This window comes from Nansenia antarctica (assembly GCF_963989245.1).
Source record: "Nansenia antarctica genome assembly, chromosome: 7".
Lineage (NCBI taxonomy): Eukaryota > Metazoa > Chordata > Actinopteri > Argentiniformes > Microstomatidae > Nansenia > Nansenia antarctica.
In genome coordinates, this window is record NC_137677.1 from 66,526,272 (window position 1) to 66,546,271 (window position 20,000).

The 20,000-nt window shown below is 44.4% G+C and overlaps 1 protein-coding gene across 1 annotated transcript in view; it reads right to left on the reverse strand.

Annotated features, from left to right (window-relative positions):
- The window catches only part of LOC308162063 (integral membrane protein 2B-like), a 37,588-nt gene that overhangs the window by 4,730 nt on the left and 12,858 nt on the right, over positions 1-20,000 (reverse strand). Inside the window, exons 2-4 of the mRNA XM_080536156.1 lie at positions 8,952-9,086; positions 2,469-2,687; positions 1,167-1,277 (exon numbers count right to left, since the gene is read on the reverse strand). Coding sequence (XP_080392282.1) covers positions 1,167-1,277; positions 2,469-2,687; positions 8,952-9,086 — 465 coding nt within the window. The remainder of the gene's footprint in view (positions 1-1,166; positions 1,278-2,468; positions 2,688-8,951; positions 9,087-20,000) is intronic.

Consider the following 20,000-nt stretch of genomic DNA (forward strand, 5'->3'; position numbering starts at 1 on the left):
AACGGACAGCTTTGTCAGTGCATTTTTGTCTTCTGATAGCTTCTTGCACAAATCGACGAGTGGCTGAGCCATTGTGAAAGACAGATCATGTTCAGCCATAAACGCGCACACTCGGATCTTTTGCTCGCAAACACGGTCGGTCATTGAAGATGAAGTGGTAGGCTACCTGTAGCCGTCGCAAGGTTGTTGTATGAGCAAGGTTTAAGAAACTTGGCTTCCATTTTAATAGACTCTTACTAAAGTTAGCGAGATAGCGGGCTGCTAAAAGCGAACGTCTCTCCAAGCTAACATTACACTCATTCAAACTTCTTAAGGCCCGCCCCACTACTCTGCCTCCGATTGGCTAGAAGTCGTTGGTTGGCTTGAGCAATGTGATACCATTGGTAGGCGGAACTGTCTCTTTGCTGAAGATGACTCTTTAAATTACGATGTAAACAAATAGCATGTGATTTTATTTTATTTTATTGCTCAAAATTCCCCTGCGCCGGAAATCCGGCACCGTGCCGGAGAACTTTAAGCCCTGCAGTTAGAACACAGGAAGGGAGGAAGAGGAGAGGAGAGGAGAGGAGAGGAGAAGAGAGGAGAGGAGAAGAGGGGAGAGGAGAGGAGAGGAGAGGAGAAGAGAGGAGAAGAGAAGAGAGGAGAGGAGAAGAGAGGAGAGGAGAGGAGAAGAGAGGAGAGGAGAAGAGGGGAGAGGAGAGGAGAGGAGAAGAGAAGAGAGGAGAAGAGAAGCGAAGAGAGGAGAGGAGAGGAGAGGAGAAGAGAGGAGAGGAGAAGAGGGGAGAGGAGAGGAGAGGAGAAGAGAGGAGAAGAGAAGAGAGGAGAGGAGAGGAGAAGAGAAGAGAGGAGAGGAGAGGAGAGGAGAAGAGAGGAGAAGAGGGGAGAGGAGAGGAGAGGAGAGGAGAAGAGAGGAGAAGAGAAAAGAAGAGAGGAGAAGAGATGAGAGGAGAGGAGAAGAGATGAGAGGAGAGGAGAAGAGAGGAGAGGAGAGGAGAGGAGAGGAGAGGAGAGGAGAGGAGAGGAGAGGAGAGGAGAGGAGAGGAGAGGAGAGGAGAAGAGAGGAGAGAAGAGATGAGAGGAGAAGAGAGGAGAGGAGAGGAGAGGAGAGGAGAGAAGAGATGAGAGGAGAGGAGAGGAGAGGAGAGGGAGTGGTGTGTGTGTGTCACCTTGATGTTGACGAGCAGCTCCAGCAGGTCCTTGGGCAGCATGACGATGGAGGTGTTGAGGGGGATGACGTAACACTTGTTCAGGCTCAGGTCCAGGTAGGCCGTCAGTTTCTGGAGAGGAGGGAACAGGCTGGGTCAGAAAGACCCGGTCTAACAGGCTGAACAGGCTGGGTATAACAGGCTGGGTCTAACAGGCTGGGTCAGAAAGACCCGGTCTAACAGGCTGGGTCAGAAAGACCCGGTCTAACAGGCTGAACAGGCTGGGTATAACAGGCTGGGTCTAACAGGCTGGGTCAGAAAGACCCGGTCTAACAGGCTGAACAGGCTGGGTATAACAGGCTGGGTATAACAGGCTGGGTCTAACAGGCTGGGTCAGAAAGACCCGGTCTAACAGGCTGGGTCAGAAAGACCCGGTCTAACAGGTCAACCTCCATAGAAACACTTGGGGCTGGATGTACAAAAAACTGTGTGTAAAAAAAAACAATTAGGTCATTCTTCCTTCCTAGCAGCATTTTTGACTGCCAATTGCCTCGGGCATCTTGGGATGACTGATGGATAGATGAAAGGCGTCTGCATGTGCGTGTGTAGCAAAGTACAACCAAAAAAGTAACAAACTACACATCACCGTAAAGTAGTATTTCACTCTAAAATCATTTTCAAGTAGAGTTCCTGTCAGTCCACCATCAATTTGGTCCCAAAATATGAATCTGAATTCCGAAGTCTTACCCTATGGAAGTTGTGTACGATGTGTGAACCATCGTGTGTACAAAGTCTTACTCTATGGTAGTCATGTACGATTTGTGAACCATCGTGTGTATGAAGTCGTGTACGATGTGTGAACCATCGTGTACGAAGTCTTACCCTGTGGAAGTCGTGTACGATGTCTTACCCTGTGGAAGTCGTGTACGATGTCTTACCCTGTGGAAGTCGTGTACGATGTCTTACCCTGTGGAAGTCGTGTACGATGTCTTACCCTGTGGAAGTCGTGTACGATGTCTTACCCTGTGGAAGTCGTGTACGATGTCTTACCCTGTGGAAGTCGTGTACGATGTCTTACCCTGTGGAAGTCGTGTACGAAGTCTTACCCTGTGGAAGTCGTGTACGATGTCTTACCCTGTGGAAGTCGTGTACGATGTCTTACCCTGTGGAAGTCGTGTACGATGTCTTACCCTGTGGAAGTCGTGTACGAAGTCTTACCCTGTGGAAGTCGTGTACGATGTCTTACCCTGTGGAAGTCGTGTACGATGTTTGAACCATCGTGTACGAAGTCTTACCCTGTGGAAGTCGTGTACAAAGTCTTACCCTGTGGAAGTCGTGTACGATGTCTGCGGGGTCGCTGTCGTCAAACTCGGGCACGGGGACGTTGATGAGCGCCACCTCCTGGTCCTCGTAGACGCGGAAGCTCTCCTGGATGGTCCGGTACTGGAACTGGGAGGGCAGGTCCACCTCCACCTCCTCCTCCTCCTGCAGCATGAAGTCCTCCTCGCGGTACTTCACCCCGCACACGAACACACGCCCCTCCTGCAGGACGGGAGGACACACTACACTTAGACACCACTACTGCACTACTGCTGCAGGGTTCAACTAGTTACATTTAAGACTTTCTCCAGGCTTTTTAAGATCACTTTTAATAGAGTTTAAGACCTATTTCACGGCCATACTGGGCAAGACAGTATGAAGGAAAATTGCTATGGAACTGTACTGTCTACTAGTGTACTGTCTGTATACTAATGTACTGTCTGTATACTAATGTACTGTATGTATACTAATGTACTGTCTGTATACTAATGTACTGTCTGTATACTAATGTACTGTCTGTATACTAATGTACTGTCTGTATACTAATGTACTGTCTGTATACTAATGTACTGTATGTATACTAATGTACTGTATGTATACTAATGTACTGTATGTATACTAATGTACTGTATGTATACTAATGTACTGTATGTATACTAATGTACTGTATACTAATGTACTGTCTGTATACTAATGTACTGTATGTATACTAATGTACTGTATGTATACTAATGTACTGTATGTATACTAATGTACTGTATGTATACTAATGTACTGTATGTATACTAATGTACTGTCTGTATACTAATGTACTGTCTGTATACTAATGTACTGTCTGTATACTAATGTACTGTCTGTATACTAATGTACTGTATGTATACTAATGTACTGTATGTATACTAATGTACTGTCTGTATACTAATGTACTGTCTGTATACTAATGTACTGTCTGTATACTAATGTACTGTATGTATACTAATGTACTGTCTGTATACTAATGTACTGTCTGTATACTAATGTACTGTATGTATACTAATGTACTGTATGTATACTAATGTACTGTATACTAATGTACTGTCTGTATACTAATGTACTGTATGTATACTAATGTACTGTATGTATACTAATGTACTGTATGTATACTAATGTACTGTCTGTATACTAATGTACTGTCTGTATACTAATGTACTGTATGTATACTAATGTACTGTATGTATACTAATGTACTGTCTGTATACTAATGTACTGTCTGTATACTAATGTACTGTATGTATACTAATGTACTGTATGTATACTAATGTACTGTCTGTATACTAATGTACTGTCTGTATACTAATGTACTGTATGTATACTAATGTACTGTATGTATACTAATGTACTGTCTGTATACTAATGTACTGTCTGTATACTAATGTACTGTATGTATACTAATGTACTGTATGTATACTAATGTACTGTATGTATACTAATGTACTGTCTGTATACTAATGTACTGTATGTATACTAATGTACTGTCTGTATACTAATGTACTGTATGTATACTAATGTACTGTATACTAATGTACTGTATGTATACTAATGTACTGTATGTATACTAATGTACTGTCTGTATACTAATGTACTGTCTGTATACTAATGTACTGTATACTAATGTACTGTATACTAATGTACTGTATGTATACTAATGTACTGTATGTATACTAATGTACTGTATACTAATGTACTGTATGTATACTAATGTACTGTATGTATACTAATGTACTGTATGTATACTAATGTACTGTCTGTATACTAATGTACTGTATGTATACTAATGTACTGTATACTAATGTACTGTATACTAATGTACTGTATGTATACTAATGTACTGTATGTATACTAATGTACTGTATACTAATGTACTGTATGTATACTAATGTACTGTATGTATACTAATGTACTGCATACTAATGTACTGTATGTATACTAATGTACTGTATGTATACTAATGTACTGTATGTATACTAATGTACTGTATGTATACTAATGTACTGTATGTATACTAATGTACTGTATGTATACTAATGTACTGTCTGTATACTAATGTACTGTATGTATACTAATGTACTGTCTGTATACTAATGTACTGTATGTATACTAATGTACTGTATGTATACTAATGTACTGTATGTATACTAATGTACTGTCTGTATACTAATGTACTGTATGTATACTAATGTACTGTATGTATACTAATGTACTGTATGTATACTAATGTACTGTCTGTATACTAATGTACTGTATGTATACTAATGTACTGTCTGTATACTAATGTACTGTATGTATACTAATGTACTGTCTGTATACTAATGTACTGTATGTATACTAATGTACTGTCTGTATACTAATGTACTGTCTGTATACTAATGTACTGTATGTATACTAATGTACTGTCTGTATACTAATGTACTGTCTGTATACTAATGTACTGTATGTATACTAATGTACTGTCTGTATACTAATGTACTGTCTGTATACTAATGTACTGTATGTATACTAATGTACTGTCTGTATACTAATGTACTGTATGTATACTAATGTACTGTCTGTATACTAATGTACTGTATACTAATGTACTGTATACTAATGTACTGTCTGTATACTAATGTACTGTCTGTATACTAATGTACTGTATACTAATGTACTGTCTGGATACTAATGTACTGTCTGTATACTAATGTACTGTATACTAATGTACTGTCTGTATACTAATGTACTGTCTGTATACTAATGTACTGTCTGTATACTAATGTACTGTATGTATACTAATGTACTGTCTGTATACTAATGTACTGTATGTATACTAATGTACTGTCTGTATACTAATGTACTGTCTGTATACTAATGTACTGTCTGTATACTAATGTACTGTATACTAATGAACTGTATACTAATGTACTGTCTGTATACTAATGTACTGTATGTATACTAATGTACTGTCTGTATACTAATGTACTGTCTGTATACTAATGTACTGTCTGTATACTAATGTACTGTCTGTATACTAATGTACTGTATGTATACTAATGTACTGTCTGTATACTAATGTACTGTATGTATACTAATGTACTGTATGTATACTAATGTACTGTATACTAATGTACTGTCTGTATACTAATGTACTGTCTGTATACTAATGTACTGTATGTATACTAATGTACTGTATGTATACTAATGTACTGTATACTAATGTACTGTCTGTATACTAATGTACTGTCTGTATACTAATGTACTGTATGTATACTAATGTACTGTATGTATACTAATGTACTGTCTGTATACTAATGTACTGTATGTATACTAATGTACTGTCTGTATACTAATGTACTGTATGTATACTAATGTACTGTATGTATACTAATGTACTGTATGTATACTAATGTACTGTCTGTATACTAATGTACTGTATGTATACTAATGTACTGTATGTATACTAATGTACTGTCTGTATACTAATGTACTGTCTGTATACTAATGTACTGTATGTATACTAATGTACTGTATACTAATGTACTGTCTGTATACTAATGTACTGTCTGTATACTAATGTACTGTATGTATACTAATGTACTGTATACTAATGTACTGTCTGTATACTAATGTACTGTCTGTATACTAATGTACTGTATGTATACTAATGTACTGTATGTATACTAATGTACTGTCTGTATACTAATGTACTGTCTGTATACTAATGTACTGTCTGTATACTAATGTACTGTATGTATACTAATGTACTGTCTGTATACTAATGTACTGTATGTATACTAATGTACTGTATGTATACTAATGTACTGTCTGTATACTAATGTACTGTCTGTATACTAATGTACTGTATACTAATGTACTGTCTGTATACTAATGTACTGTATACTAATGTACTGTCTGTATACTAATGTACTGTATGTATACTAATGTACTGTCTGTATACTACCTATATACAATTCAAAGTCCTCATCCTCACATACAAAGCCCTCCATAGCCTGGCCCCCCCTTACCTGACTGACCTCCTTCTCCCCCACCGCCCTACCCGTACCCTCCGATCCTCATCCATTGTTCCCCTCACTGTCCCACCCTCAAAACTCAAAGGCTTCGGTCACCGTGCCTTTTCACGAGCCGCACCCCGCCTCTGGAACTCTCTCCCTCAACCACTCAGAGACTCACCCTCACTCCTCACTTTTAAATCCCACCTCAAAACCTACCTGTTCTCCCACGCCTACAGCCTCCCCTACCCCTAGCCATCTCCCCCATCCCTGCCACCCCCGCCCCCCCTGGACATGCATACAACCTCCCCTATCCCTAACCATCTCCCCTATCCCTAACCATCCCCCCTAACCCTGCCACCCCCCTCCCCCCATGGACGTGCATACAACCTCCCCTTCCCCGTTCGTTAACTCTGTGTTCCATGTGCTCATGTTATCTGTTTCTTGTTGTTTCTGTGTTTTCCGTTCTTCCCATATTGTCAGCGTCTTTGAGCCTCGGAAAAGCGCTATATAAATCCAATGAATTATTATTATTATTATACTAATGTACTGTCTGTATACTAATGTACTGTCTGTATACTAATGTACTGTCTGTATACTAATGTACTGTATGTATACTAATGTACTGTCTGTATACTAATGTACTGTCTGTATACTAATGTACTGTCTGTATACTAATGTACTGTATACTAATGTACTGTCTGTATACTAATGTACTGTCTGTATACTAATGTACTGTCTGTATACTAATGTACTGTATACTAATGTACTGTATACTAATGTACTGTCTGTATACTAATGTACTGTATACTAATGTACTGTATGTATACTAATGTACTGTATACTAATGTACTGTCTGTATACTAATGTACTGTATACTAATGTACTGTATGTATACTAATGTACTGTATGTATACTAATGTACTGTCTGTATACTAATGTACTGTATGTATACTAATGTACTGTCTGTATACTAATGTACTGTATACTAATGTACTGTCTGTATACTAATGTACTGTCTGTATACTAATGTACTGTATACTAATGTACTGTCTGTATACTAATGTACTGTATACTAATGTACTGTCTGTATACTAATGTACTGTCTGTATACTAATGTACTGTCTGTATACTAATGTACTGTATACTAATGTACTGTCTGTATACTAATGTACTGTATACTAATGTACTGTATACTAATGTACTGTATGTATACTAATGTACTGTCTGTATACTAATGTACTGTATGTATACTAATGTACTGTATGTATACTAATGTACTGTCTGTATACTAATGTACTGTCTGTATACTAATGTACTGTATGTATACTAATGTACGGTCTGTATACTAATGTACTGTATGTATACTAATGTACTGTATGTATACTAATGTACTGTCTGTATACTAATGTACTGTATGTATACTAATGTACTGTCTGTATACTAATGTACTGTCTGTATACTAATGTACTGTCTGTATACTAATGTACTGTATGTATACTAATGTACTGTATGTATACTAATGTACTGTCTGTATACTAATGTACTGTCTGTATACTAATGTACTGTCTGTATACTAATGTACTGTATGTATACTAATGTACTGTATACTACTGTCTACTGGCATCCAGGCAGATTTGTCTCTTTGTTGTGATTAAGTTGCTTTCCGCATCATCTTCCGACCATAATAATAATAATAATAATACATTAGACTTATATAGCGCTTTTCTAGACACTCAAAGGCGCTTTACAAACTGAAAAGGTTGAGTAGTAATAATAAAAAGACACCAAAAAACTGACCATGCAGAGCTAGGTGCAGGCTGACCCTGTACTGACCCTGTACCAGTAAGGTCAAAGGTCAAGTTACCCCCTGTACATTTCACCTCAGAGTTTCACAGTTTAATTATTACATGAATAGAAGTGATCCTCCATTTCCTCCCCTGACTTCAGTCCAGCTCTCCTCTCCTCTCCTCTCCTCTCCTCTCCTCTCCTCTCCTCTCCTCTCCCCTCCCCTCCCCTCCCCTCCCCCCTCCTCTCCTCTCCTCTCCCCTCCTCTCCCCTCCTCTCCCCTCCTCTCCCCTCCCCTCCCCTCCTCTCCTCTCCTCTCCTCTCCTCTCCCCTCCCCTCCCCTCCCCTCCTCTCCTCTCCTCTCCTCTCCTCTCCTCTCCTCCTCTCCCATCCTCTCCTCTCCTCTCCTCCTCTCCCCTCCTCTCCTCTCCTCTCCTCTCCTCTCCTCTCCTCTCCTCTCCTCTCCTCTCCTCTCCCCTCCCCTCCCCTCCTCTCCTCTCCTCTCCTCTCCTCTCCTCCTCTCTCCTCCTCTCCCCTCCTCTCCTCTCAGCCAGCTGACATCACATTCCACTACAGGACCGTGTTATTGTTACGGACTGAATCAAAATCTCACGTCATCTGTGCTGTAGTCTGACTGGTGCTCAGCTGTGCTGTGTTCTGATTGGTGGCCTCTCACCTCCAGGATGTAGTACCTGTACAGGTACGCCCCTCCCACCACCACGCCCGACAGCATGAGGGCGAGGCCCAGACACAGACACCAGCACCAGGCTTTAGACTGGCCCGCTCGCTGGGGCACCGCCACCTCTGGATCCTGGAGGAAGGATGGGGGGGGGGGGAGGGGACAGATTAAACATGGAACCTTTCATTCAAATACATAACGTCACAAAATCCATTCGCGCTTTCATTGTACAGAGTTGGAGAGGGTCTGAGAAAAGTGGTCATGGGACATAACCGGTTTGGTGGGTCAGCCTGACCCTAACCCTGACAGTAAATAAAGGCCTAGAATACAGAAGCAGGGCGTTAATCATTCTGACTCCTGGTGGGTTTGAATACTATTGCTCTGTTGGACATATTTAGCTATTAACACTATGTAGCTATTAACACTATGTAGCTATTAACACTATGTAGCTATTAACACTATGTAGTTCACTTCTGAAAACAGAACCCTGTCTGTGTGAGTGTGAAGTCATCCGCAGGGGTGAAGTCATTGGAGGAGGTTTTACTCCTGAATCTTATCTTGTTCTACCGGGGGAGTTTGTGGTCCGCAGAGTAGAAGTAAGAAGAAGAAGTAGAAGTAGCTCATTATATGCGTATATATTATATACTGTATGTTGTTGTGTTCTCTCTGGGCCCTGGAGAGCAGCCGGGTTCTGTCCCAGCATGCACCTGGTCACACCTCCACCCTCAGCCCACTGACCTCCTCCGTTAGAACCCAGGCGTGTCAGGGCTGAGCGGCCAGGAGGCAGCGTGACACACAGAGAGATCAGGTTGGGTCGGTCTGGGCCGACAGAGACACACTGCAGCAGAGGGGGGGGGGGGCTGGAGACTTTGAGCTAGTTCGGTTGACGTACAGAGAGTATCACAACACACGCGCACACACGCGCACACACACGCGCACACACACACACACACACACACACACACACACACACACACACACACACACACACACACACACACAGACTCGTTGGACTCTGACCTGATGACAACACCAGTATGTAAAACATGCTCAGGCAGGTCTCCCTCCCTCCATCCCTCCATCCCTCCCCCCCATCCCTCCCCCCCACCCCCCACCCCTCTGAGGGGCTTTCAGACCTGGGCATCCCCCTCTATCCTCTATCTAGCTGACAGCGGTTAGGGCTCTGTTCCAACATCCACACCAACACTCATCCACAACTTCAACTTGGCCAACACACGGCTGTGTGTGGGAGGCTGGTGGTGTGGGAGGCTGGTGGTGTGGGTGTTGGAACCAGGCCAAGAGGGGGGGGGGAGAACAATGATAACAATGATACCAATCAATGATTCAGGGGAGTAAACAGAGAATCATTAACCAGGAACACAGAAACCAACGCCCTCATTTCAGCTCCAACATGAGGAAGTATCTCTCTCTCTCTCTCTCTCTCTGTCTCTCTCTCTCTCTCTCTCTGTCTAGTTCCCTAACTGCTGGGCCCTGGAAAGTTTGCTGACAGCGAGAGTACGGTGTAGTACGGTGGTGGTTGTTGTTATTGTTGTTGAACACCAGAGGCCTGCGTAGCCTGACGAGGGTTTGCGTGTGACTCAGCACTTCCTGAATAGATAACACAACGTTTTACAGGAAGAGGAGCTACTTTCTCTGTGTCTTTTCAAGAGAATTTTTCAGCTGAGGAGCAAAGTCACTGAGGCTGTCTGAGAAACTCCTCCTACCCCCCTGGCCCCCTAGCCCCCAGCCCTTTAACCCCCTAGCCCCCTAGCTCTTTCACCCCCCAGCCCCCTAACCCTTTCACCCCCTAACCCCCTAGCCCTTTCACCCCCTAGCCCCCAGCCCTTTCACCCCCTAGCCCCCTAACCCTTTCACCCCCTAACCCCCTAGCCCTTTCACCCCCCAGCCCCCTAACCCTTTCACCCCCTAGCCCCCTAGCCCTTTCACCCCCTAGCCCCCAGCCCTTTCACCCCCTAGCCCTTTCACCCCCTAACCCCCTAGCCCTTTCACCCCCTAGCCCCCTAGCCCTTTCACCCCCTAGCCCCTTAGCCCTTTCACCCTCTGGTAGTTAGTTCTGGGTTTACACGGCCAACAGGACCCGACCTTAGTGTGAAGGAGTTTCCTGAGGTTTTTACTGCCTGCGCCATGACTCGTGCTATGAGTTGCATGGACCCTAAAATTGATGATGGTAAAGAGTCTGATAAGTTCACTCCTGACAATTCTGTTTTTCAGTTTCCTGACCTGCCGCCGTCTTTGTCTCGGAGTGAGTTGATTTTAGCCCAACAGGAGGATCCTGAGCTGAAGCTGCTGCTCAGTGGGATTCAGCCTAAGGATGAGCTGGAGAGCTCTGAAAGTGGTTGTTTTCTCTTGGAGGATGTGTTGGTTCGTCAATGGCTTCCTCATAATGATTGTTCTGTGAGTGACCCAGTTTTCCAGGCAAAATGTACTGGTCCTTACTCTGTTGTACGACAGGTGTCCGAACAGAATTATTTGATCGATACTCCTAACCGTAGAAAGTCTACACAACTTTGTCACCTGAACTTATCAAAATGTTATTATTCTCGTTCACCTAGGTCCAGAGTAGATACGGTCTTGGAGGTGAAGCCGGTTGTGTTGACCACAGTGAATGGGGTGTCTCCATCTCCATCCACTCCTGTGGTGGCAGCAGGGTGGGAGGAGGATGTGAGTGGGCCTGGAGTTTGGTTATGGTTTGGTTACTGTTTGGTTACTGTTTGGGTTCTGTTTGGGTACTGCGAGTACTGTTTTGGGTACTGTTTGGGTTCTGTTTGGCACTGGTTTGGGCTCTGGAGCACTTTGATGTTATGTGGGAGGGGGGTCCCATCCAGTGGTCGTTTGTTAAGATCATAACCCCCTGACCTTTTTGCATTCTTTGCAGAGTCCGAGCCAGCGCCTTACCAGGTGAATCAATGCTGCCGGTCTAAAACTCTTGTCTTTAATCTCTCTTTCTCTTGCTCCTCCCTCCTTAAATAGAGCTTTTCCCGGTACCAGGAATTGCTGGAGGGTGGGCAGGTTGTAGGGGAGGTTGGGATTTGATGATTAGGCTGTGTGGCGGAGATCACCGTTTTCTTTGTGCCGGTTGGTCAAATTGGCATAAATTATTGTTATGATTTGTATTTTTGATTAATCTAGTTTAAGTTTACATTTACATTTACATTTTTGGCATTTAGCAGACGCCTTATTCCAAAGCGACTTACAATCAATACATTTGAATACTAAGCATGTGAATCAGCAGTCCACTATTCGTTGCAGGAAGAGTACTCTAGCTCAGGCCCGGGGCCACTGATAGAAGGAAAAACCTTCTCCCTATTATCGCCTTCTACTAAAACAGTACAAGGGGGGCAGTAGAAGTTCTTAGGGACACAGTAAAGGGGAAAGCGGGTGTCTTTAGGAGACGTAGTGGTGAGGGTCAGAAAATGTCTCAGGAGGAGCAGTTAAGATGTAACCTGAAGAGATGGGTCTTCAGTCTACGACGGAAGATGGGTAGTGACTCTGCCGTTCTGACAGCCGTGGGGAGCTCATTCCACCAGCGGGGAGCCAGTGTTGTGAAGAGACGTGATCGGGCAGCCCGACTGCTGTGTAGAGGAGGTGGGGCCAGTCGGCCAGCCGAGGTGGAGGAGCGGAGTGAGCGGGCAGGGGTTTGGGGGGTTACCATTTCCTTCAGGTAGGCAGGGGCTGTCCCTTTAGCTGCCTGGTATGCAAGCACCAGGGTCTTGAAGCCTGGAAGCCATTGACGAACCAACACATCCTCCAAGAGAAAACAACCACTTGCAGAGCTCTCCAGCTCATCCTTAGGCTGAATCCCACTGAGCAGCAGCTTCAGCTCAGGATCCTCCTGTTGGGCTAAAATCAACTCACTCCGAGACAAAGACGGCGGCAGGTCAGGAAACTGAAAAACAGAATTGTCAGGAGTGAACTTATCAGACTCTTTACCATCATCAATTTTAGGGTCCATGCAACTCATAGCACGAGTCATGGCGCAGGCAGTAAAAACCTCAGGAAACTCCTTCACACTAAGGTCGGGTCCTGTTGGCCGTGTAAACCCAGAACTAACTACCAGAGGTGGGGGCACATCACTCCACACTCTTCCTCCAGCCAGGTTATTTCCTAAGATGACGGCCACACCCACCACAGGCAGAGAGGGTCGAACACCAATGGTCACTACCCCCTGGACCAGATCAGAGCAAAGCTCAATTTCATGCAAGGGGACAGACAAAGTCTGCATCCCCATCCCTCTAATCAAAACGCTGGTCCCCACACTTGACTCCTGAGAGAATGTCAAAACCGATTCCAATATAAAAGATTTTGAAGCCCCTGTATCACGAAGTATCTGGACAGGCACTTTCTGTGGGCTTCCCACCAGAGAAACGAAACCTGTAGTAATAAACGGGCCAAAATCAGGATCCTCCTCGCTAATCTGTATGGAGACAGAGCCCTGTAGTGCCACCGCCAACTCAGTAGCCGCAGGTGGGCTGGGTACTGAGGATGCCATCACCCCTGGTTTAAAGGGAGACCCCTCGGCAACCCCAGACACTCTTGCTGCTGCCCCACAAGCATGCACTGCAAGAGCCAACGGTCTAACAGAGCCCCCCTTCCCACTGTAGGTTTTCTTTCCTTTTAGGACAGGACACTCCTGTTTCCAGTGACCCTTCTCAAGGCAATAATTGCATGTCGAGTTAGGATCTACTCTACTCTGACTGCCATGCTCCGACTTTGAAAAGGGGACAGAATAACCAGGACCTTCGTTAGGGAATGGTGTACGATTTACCAATAGGTCAGTCACGTTCTGATTATGTCTACGGCTCCCCTCGCTACGAAAACTATGTTCACCAAACTGACTCTTATTAGTCAGTACAAATTCATCTGCCAACACCGCGGCTTGACCTGCTGTTTTCACCTTGTGTTCATTTACATAAGTGGCAATGCGATCAGGGACAATGGTTTTAAACTGTTCCAAAATAATCAAATTTGACAGATCCTCCAGAGTATTCACCTCTACCGCCACGCACCAACGATTGAAATGGCTGGTTAGTTCTCTTACAACCTCAACATGAGTTTGTTTGTCATGTTTTTTCCATTGTCTAAACCGCTGTCTGTAAGCTTCAGGAACAAGTTCATATGCCCTAAGGATAGCGGCCTTAACTGTATCATAATCTTTCCTCTCTCCACCATTAAGAGCAATATAAGCTTCCTGAGCTTGGCCAATAAGCACACTCTGCAGTAATGCGGTGCGGTCTGAAGTAGACCAGTCCCTATCGTCGGCAACACTCTCAAACAGTGAAAAGAATATGTCAGGATCTTTTTCATTAAACTTTGGCAACAGTCTAACCATTTCAGACAAAGTATCCCTCTTAGAATCGCCACCTCCACCGTCAGATAACTTTCCCTCAGCAATCAACTTAAGGCGCTCCCGTTCAAGAGCCAATTTATCCAACTCCAATTCCCTGTCCCTCGCACGCTCTTGTGCCTGAAACTCACGCTCTCGCGTCTGAGATTCCATCTGAAATTCACGCTCTCGTGTCTGAAATTCACGCTCTCGCGTCTGCTCTTGCATCTGAGATTCCATCTGTAATGCTAACAATTCTTTCTGTTGATCAAATGTTAACTCAGTGGACCCAGATGCAACCCCAACGGATATTTTAGGGACAGACATTTTACCCTTTAGTATGCCCCTTTGAATTAATGTATTCTGTAAAGCCTCCACTACGTCCTGTTTCTTTGCTCGGCCCTTCACCACCTCAAGCTTAACCTCATAATGTTCAACAACCTTCCACAGTTGTTCCTTCGTTAACTGTAACAATCCATCGACCGACGGAGCTTCCACAAACTCCTCAAAAACATCCATAATTCAAGATAATCAAATAACCAATATTAACCAACCCTAACAAACGGGAATCTCCCCTCCTATTACAAACTCCTCCTATAAACTACTCCCATATCAGCCATAATCTTCAGCCCATTTAAAGTGAGTAACTGTGCATACAAACAAAACAGAAAAGTAACTAACATACTTCGTAAGAGCTGCCCCGCATCTAACTCAGTAATGACTGACTAACCACTCAGCTAGTCTTCAGTGCGTTCACATGCAACTCTTCCACCAAGCAAATGCCTGGTGGCGCCCCCGCGTTCAACACACCAAAAATAACAAACGAAAACAATAAACAAGCGTTAAGCGCTTCTACTCCTAGCACGGGGGTTCACGTATAGCTCTGATGGTATCTAAACCACCCGCCCTACCTATCCTTCTCTGCTTTGCATAGAACACAGCACTCACCAAACTCCAGCCGAAGATCACAGCCAATACCAAGAGTTACGTCCTTGTCAGCACAGTCGGACGGCCAGCTCCCCCTCGTCACCAGCACCCAAACCAACGTACCAAATATACTAAACAATACATTACATCCAATCCAACCAAAAACCCAATAACTATAAACAATAACCATGCGGGTCTCCCAATATAGAGTTGGACAAATCCAACAATCCAATCCCGAATATCAACTATGAAAAAGGGAGAGAATATTGCTCTCACCAAATTCACTCCCGGACGAGCACCCAATTTGTTACGCTTGCCTGGCTCTTGGCAAGGTGACAAAAAGGGAGACGACACATGGATAACAATAATAGGAGATTTATTAAAGAATATAATATTGAATTGAAATAATGATAAAGTAAATAGTAACAACAACCAAAAATGGCTGCTGGTCGACAAGGAAGAGAGCGAGTCCATCAATTTGACCCCCTCTTAAAGTTCCTCGGACAATTAGGATGATCACCCCCACCTGTGCCCATCTGGAACCAAAAGAGAAGGTCAACAGGACAACAGATGTATAGCGCCCACTATTGGTACAAGTGTGGATCGTCACACTCGCCTACTTCTTTGTTAACTCCCCAACTGCCACAGAGCTCCAGAACACCACCTGGACTGTTTTATCTACCTAGCAACAACACTCTGATTGGCTAGAAAATGAAGCATGGTCGTGTATGCGTTTTGGGTCTGCGGGGTGTTCAGGGTCGTAGCGAGCGGAGAACGTCCGAGACAGAGGAGAGACGGCCGACCGCCACCCTGACCTACATGGGCTCCACGCCGCCACGGCAATGACCGCTCCGCTACACGCCGCCACGGCAACGCCCGCTCCACGCCGCCATGGCAACGACCGCTCCACGCCGGGAGAACAGCAGAGGCGTAACCACGGAGACTGATGGCCACGGGGAAATGAGGAGAGACGGCAGAAAGAGAGGAGGAGAGAAAGAGAGGAGGAGAGAGGGAGGAACAGATAAAAGAGAGGAGGGAGAGAGAGAGACAGAGAGAGGCTAACATTCAGCCCAGGAAATCTGATCATCTCATGGAATGCCTCGTGTCAGATCAAATGACTTGGTCCCTTTATGAAGTTGAACCCAGCGTGCGCTCCGGTGCTCTCAGAGCGAATTGACGAACGCACCCTAGTGACAGACATCACTCTACCGCCGCGGGGGGCTGACTGGCCTAGTTCAGCACGCGGCGTAACTTCCTGTGTGTGTGTGGGTCTCTGTGTGTGTGTGTGGGTCTCTGTGTGTGTGGGTCTGTGTGTGTGTGTGTGTGGGTCTCTGTGTGTGTGTGTGTGTCTCTGTGTGTGTGTGTGTGTGTGTGGGTCTCTGTGTGTGTGTGTGTGGGTCTCTGTGTGTGTGTGTGTGGGTCTCTGTGTGTGTGTGTGTGTCTCTGTGTGTGTGTGTGTGTGGGTCTCTGTGTGTGTGTGTGTGGGTCTCTGTGTGTGTGTGTCTCTGTGTGTGTGTGTGTGGGTCTCTGTGTGTGTGTGTGGGTCTCTGTGTGTGTGTGTGTGTGTGTCTCTGTGTGTGTGTGTGTGTGTGTGTGTGTGTGTGTGTGTGGGTCTCTGTGTGTGTGTGTGTGGGTCTCTGTCTGTGTGTGTGGGTCTCTGTGTGTGTGTGTGTGTGTCTCTGTGTGTGTGTGTGTGTGTCTCTGTGTGTGTGTGTGTGTGGGTCTCTGTGTGTGTGTGTGTCTCTGTGTGTGTGTGTGTGTCTCTGTGTGTGTGTCTCTGTGTGTGTGTGTGTGTCTCTGTGTGTGTGTGTGTGGGTCTCTGTGTGTGTGTGTGGGTCTCTGTGTGTGTGTCTCTGTGTGTGTGTGTGTGTCTCTGTGTGTGTGTGTCTGTGTCTCTGTGTGTGTGTGTGTGTGTGTGTGTGTGTGTGTGTGTGTGTCTCTGTGTGTGTGTGTGTGTGGGTCTCTGTGTGTGTGTGTGGGTCTCTGTGTGTGTGTGTGTGGGTCTCTGTGTGTGTGGGTCTCTGTGTGTGTGTGTGTGTCTCTGTGTGTGTGTGTGTGTGTGTGTGTGTGTGTCTCTGTGTGTGTGTGTGTGTGGGTCTCTGTGTGTGTGTGTGTGTCTCTGTGTGTGTGTCTCTGCGTGTGTGTGTGTGTCTCTGTGTGTGTGTGTGTCTCTGTGTGTGTGTGTGGGGGTCTCTGTGTGTGTGTGTGGGTCTCTGTGTGTGTGTGTGTCTCTGTGTGTGTGTGTGTGTCTGTGTCTCTGTGTGTCTGTGTGTGTGTGTGTGTCTCTCTGTGTGTGTGTGTGTGTGTCTCTGTGTGTGTGTGTCTCTGTGTGTGTGTGTGTGTGTGTCTCTGTGTGTGTGTGTGTCTCTGTGTGTGTGTGGGTCTCTGTGTCTCTGTGTCTGTGTCTGTGTCTCTCTCTCTCTCTCTCTCTCTCTCTCTCTCTCTCTCTCTCTCTCTCTCTCAGCATGACGACACACAGGGAACTGGCTTTATGTTTCCCTGTTGACGTTCACTTCCTCTTCTAAGTTGCGTAGGACATTCTTCTTCTTCTTCTTCCCTTTTCCTGTGGAGGCTCTAACCCTCTCTACCTCCTACCAGCCAGCAGCAGTCTAGATTGCCCATGACACCGTTTCCTCATTCCATTCGTTACAATGAGCCTCCGTCCTCCCATTTCTACCTCCACTAGCCTCCCCTGCCTCCAGTCCTGTCAGACCTCCGCCCAGGGGGACAGGCATGGTACGAGGCACCAGCTGCTACTGGGGTGTGAGGAAGGATAACCCTAACCCTAATGTGTGCTTTCGGGCTGCCACAAACGATTATTTTCATAGTCGACTAGTCACCGATTATTTTAACGATTAGTCGACTAATCGGATCATAAATTACAGCTTATCGCACAATTACTCAATCGCTCTTATTTAGCTATCATCTTCTAAATCAGCTTCTAAATTTAGCTTGAAGTTGTTAGTTGTTGTTGTAGGCATGTGCTAACTAAAAATAAAGACAATTAAAATTATTGTTCACTCAAAAATAGATATTTTAATGAACTTTGCAGATTTATTTCTGGCATCACTTGCATGTAATGTAATGTAAAGAGTAGTAGAGGGTGCAAACTGCTGAGTAAAATGAGGTAGGCTAGGCACTAGGCAACCAAAAGAATACAAAAACAAAAATAAATACTTGTACAGAGTACAAAAGTTTTGCTTTGCTTCACTCATCTCTGGCATCAAACATACATTTTAAATGTATATTCGTCGTGGTATTCAGGGTTGAACTGCTTAATCATTTCTTTAAATCCTTCGTCAGCAACCATGGACAAGGGTCTTATATCCTTAACCAGCATGTTCAGGATTGATCCAGTCAGGACGGTGGCTTGCTGGGGTGTGCACCAGGCGCGGATCTATGGGTGGGCCTGGGTGGGCCTAGGCCCGCCCAGATTGACAGCTGGCCCACCCAGTCAGATTCATAAAAATACATATTTTTTTATTATAAAATATTTTTAAAGTTTAATTTTCACTAACTAACTGTAATGTGAATAGTTTTGTCTTGGAAATGATTAAAAGTATGTATTAATACTAATAATATTCAACTTCCTCTCTTACGTTTACATTGCTTCCTCTTTTACGTTTACTCTGATTGCTCAGTTGACCTTGACCAGTTGTTCAGTGTGCGCGCTACGATGGCTAAACAGCTAACATTGTCCCGCTTTCTTAAAAAGCCACGTCTGGAAGTCAGTGAAAATAATGAAAGTTTGGACCAGGCCTTGTCTAGAAATCTTATTTATTCACAATAACAGATGATGACGCCACACGCCGACGTGCGGAGAGTCCGAGACAGCGCTGTAATAGTTCGGTGAAGTATATTATTTATGAGACTTTCCAAGATTAAAACGAAGAGGGAAACATTTGTGTGGAACAACATTGTGTATGCCTTCACTGGATATAATAATATAATACAATAGAAGCACACAACTTTACACAACAATATGTGTATACACCAGTTTACGTAAATCCCCTAATAAGCAACGTTAGGTTTTGTAATAAAATGATGGATCACCACAACTGGTCCGAGCCAGGTACATGTATGATTCAACTTGAGCTTTCGGTTTGCACTGGATTGTCAACACCCACAGTTAAAAGCTTGCAAATGATAATACAGGCATTTCTTATTACAATTTCTATACTTGGTCCTCCATAGTTGCTGGTTATTGGTTAATTCATTGACTATTGCGTGCGCTTGAATGCCTTGCGTGTGTGTATTATAATAACTTGTTTGGCTGTCCGTTGCATTCTCTGGGTAGACAGGTACTTTATTTATTTTCCGTTCGTTTCATGGTCTGCATAGTGATCTCCTCCAGTCCCTGCGAATATTTTGCGTGTGTGCGTGCGTGCGTGTGTGTGTGTGTGTTCGTGTGTGTGCATGCGTGTTGGTCGTACCCAAATGTTTCGAGCACCCACGGGCAGAAACATAAATCGGCGCCTATGATCGCGAGCCCGGTTGTGTTCCATCCATCTGGCTGCTCATACATAGGTCTAAAACGTGCGGTGATGAGTTTCACTCAGGCCTACCCAGATTTTTCCAGGCCTACCCATCAGCCACTTTCTGTATCCGCCACTGGTGTGCACGTTGGCATCTTGACAAGATAACTATCCATAGTAGAACGCGCCTTCTTAGCGCTGTAACGTTAAGACAACATTTTTAGCTATTTGATAAGTATCGCTTTGATGACAACGTTACAGCACATAACGTAAAATAATGTAAGAAGGCTTTTAACGTAA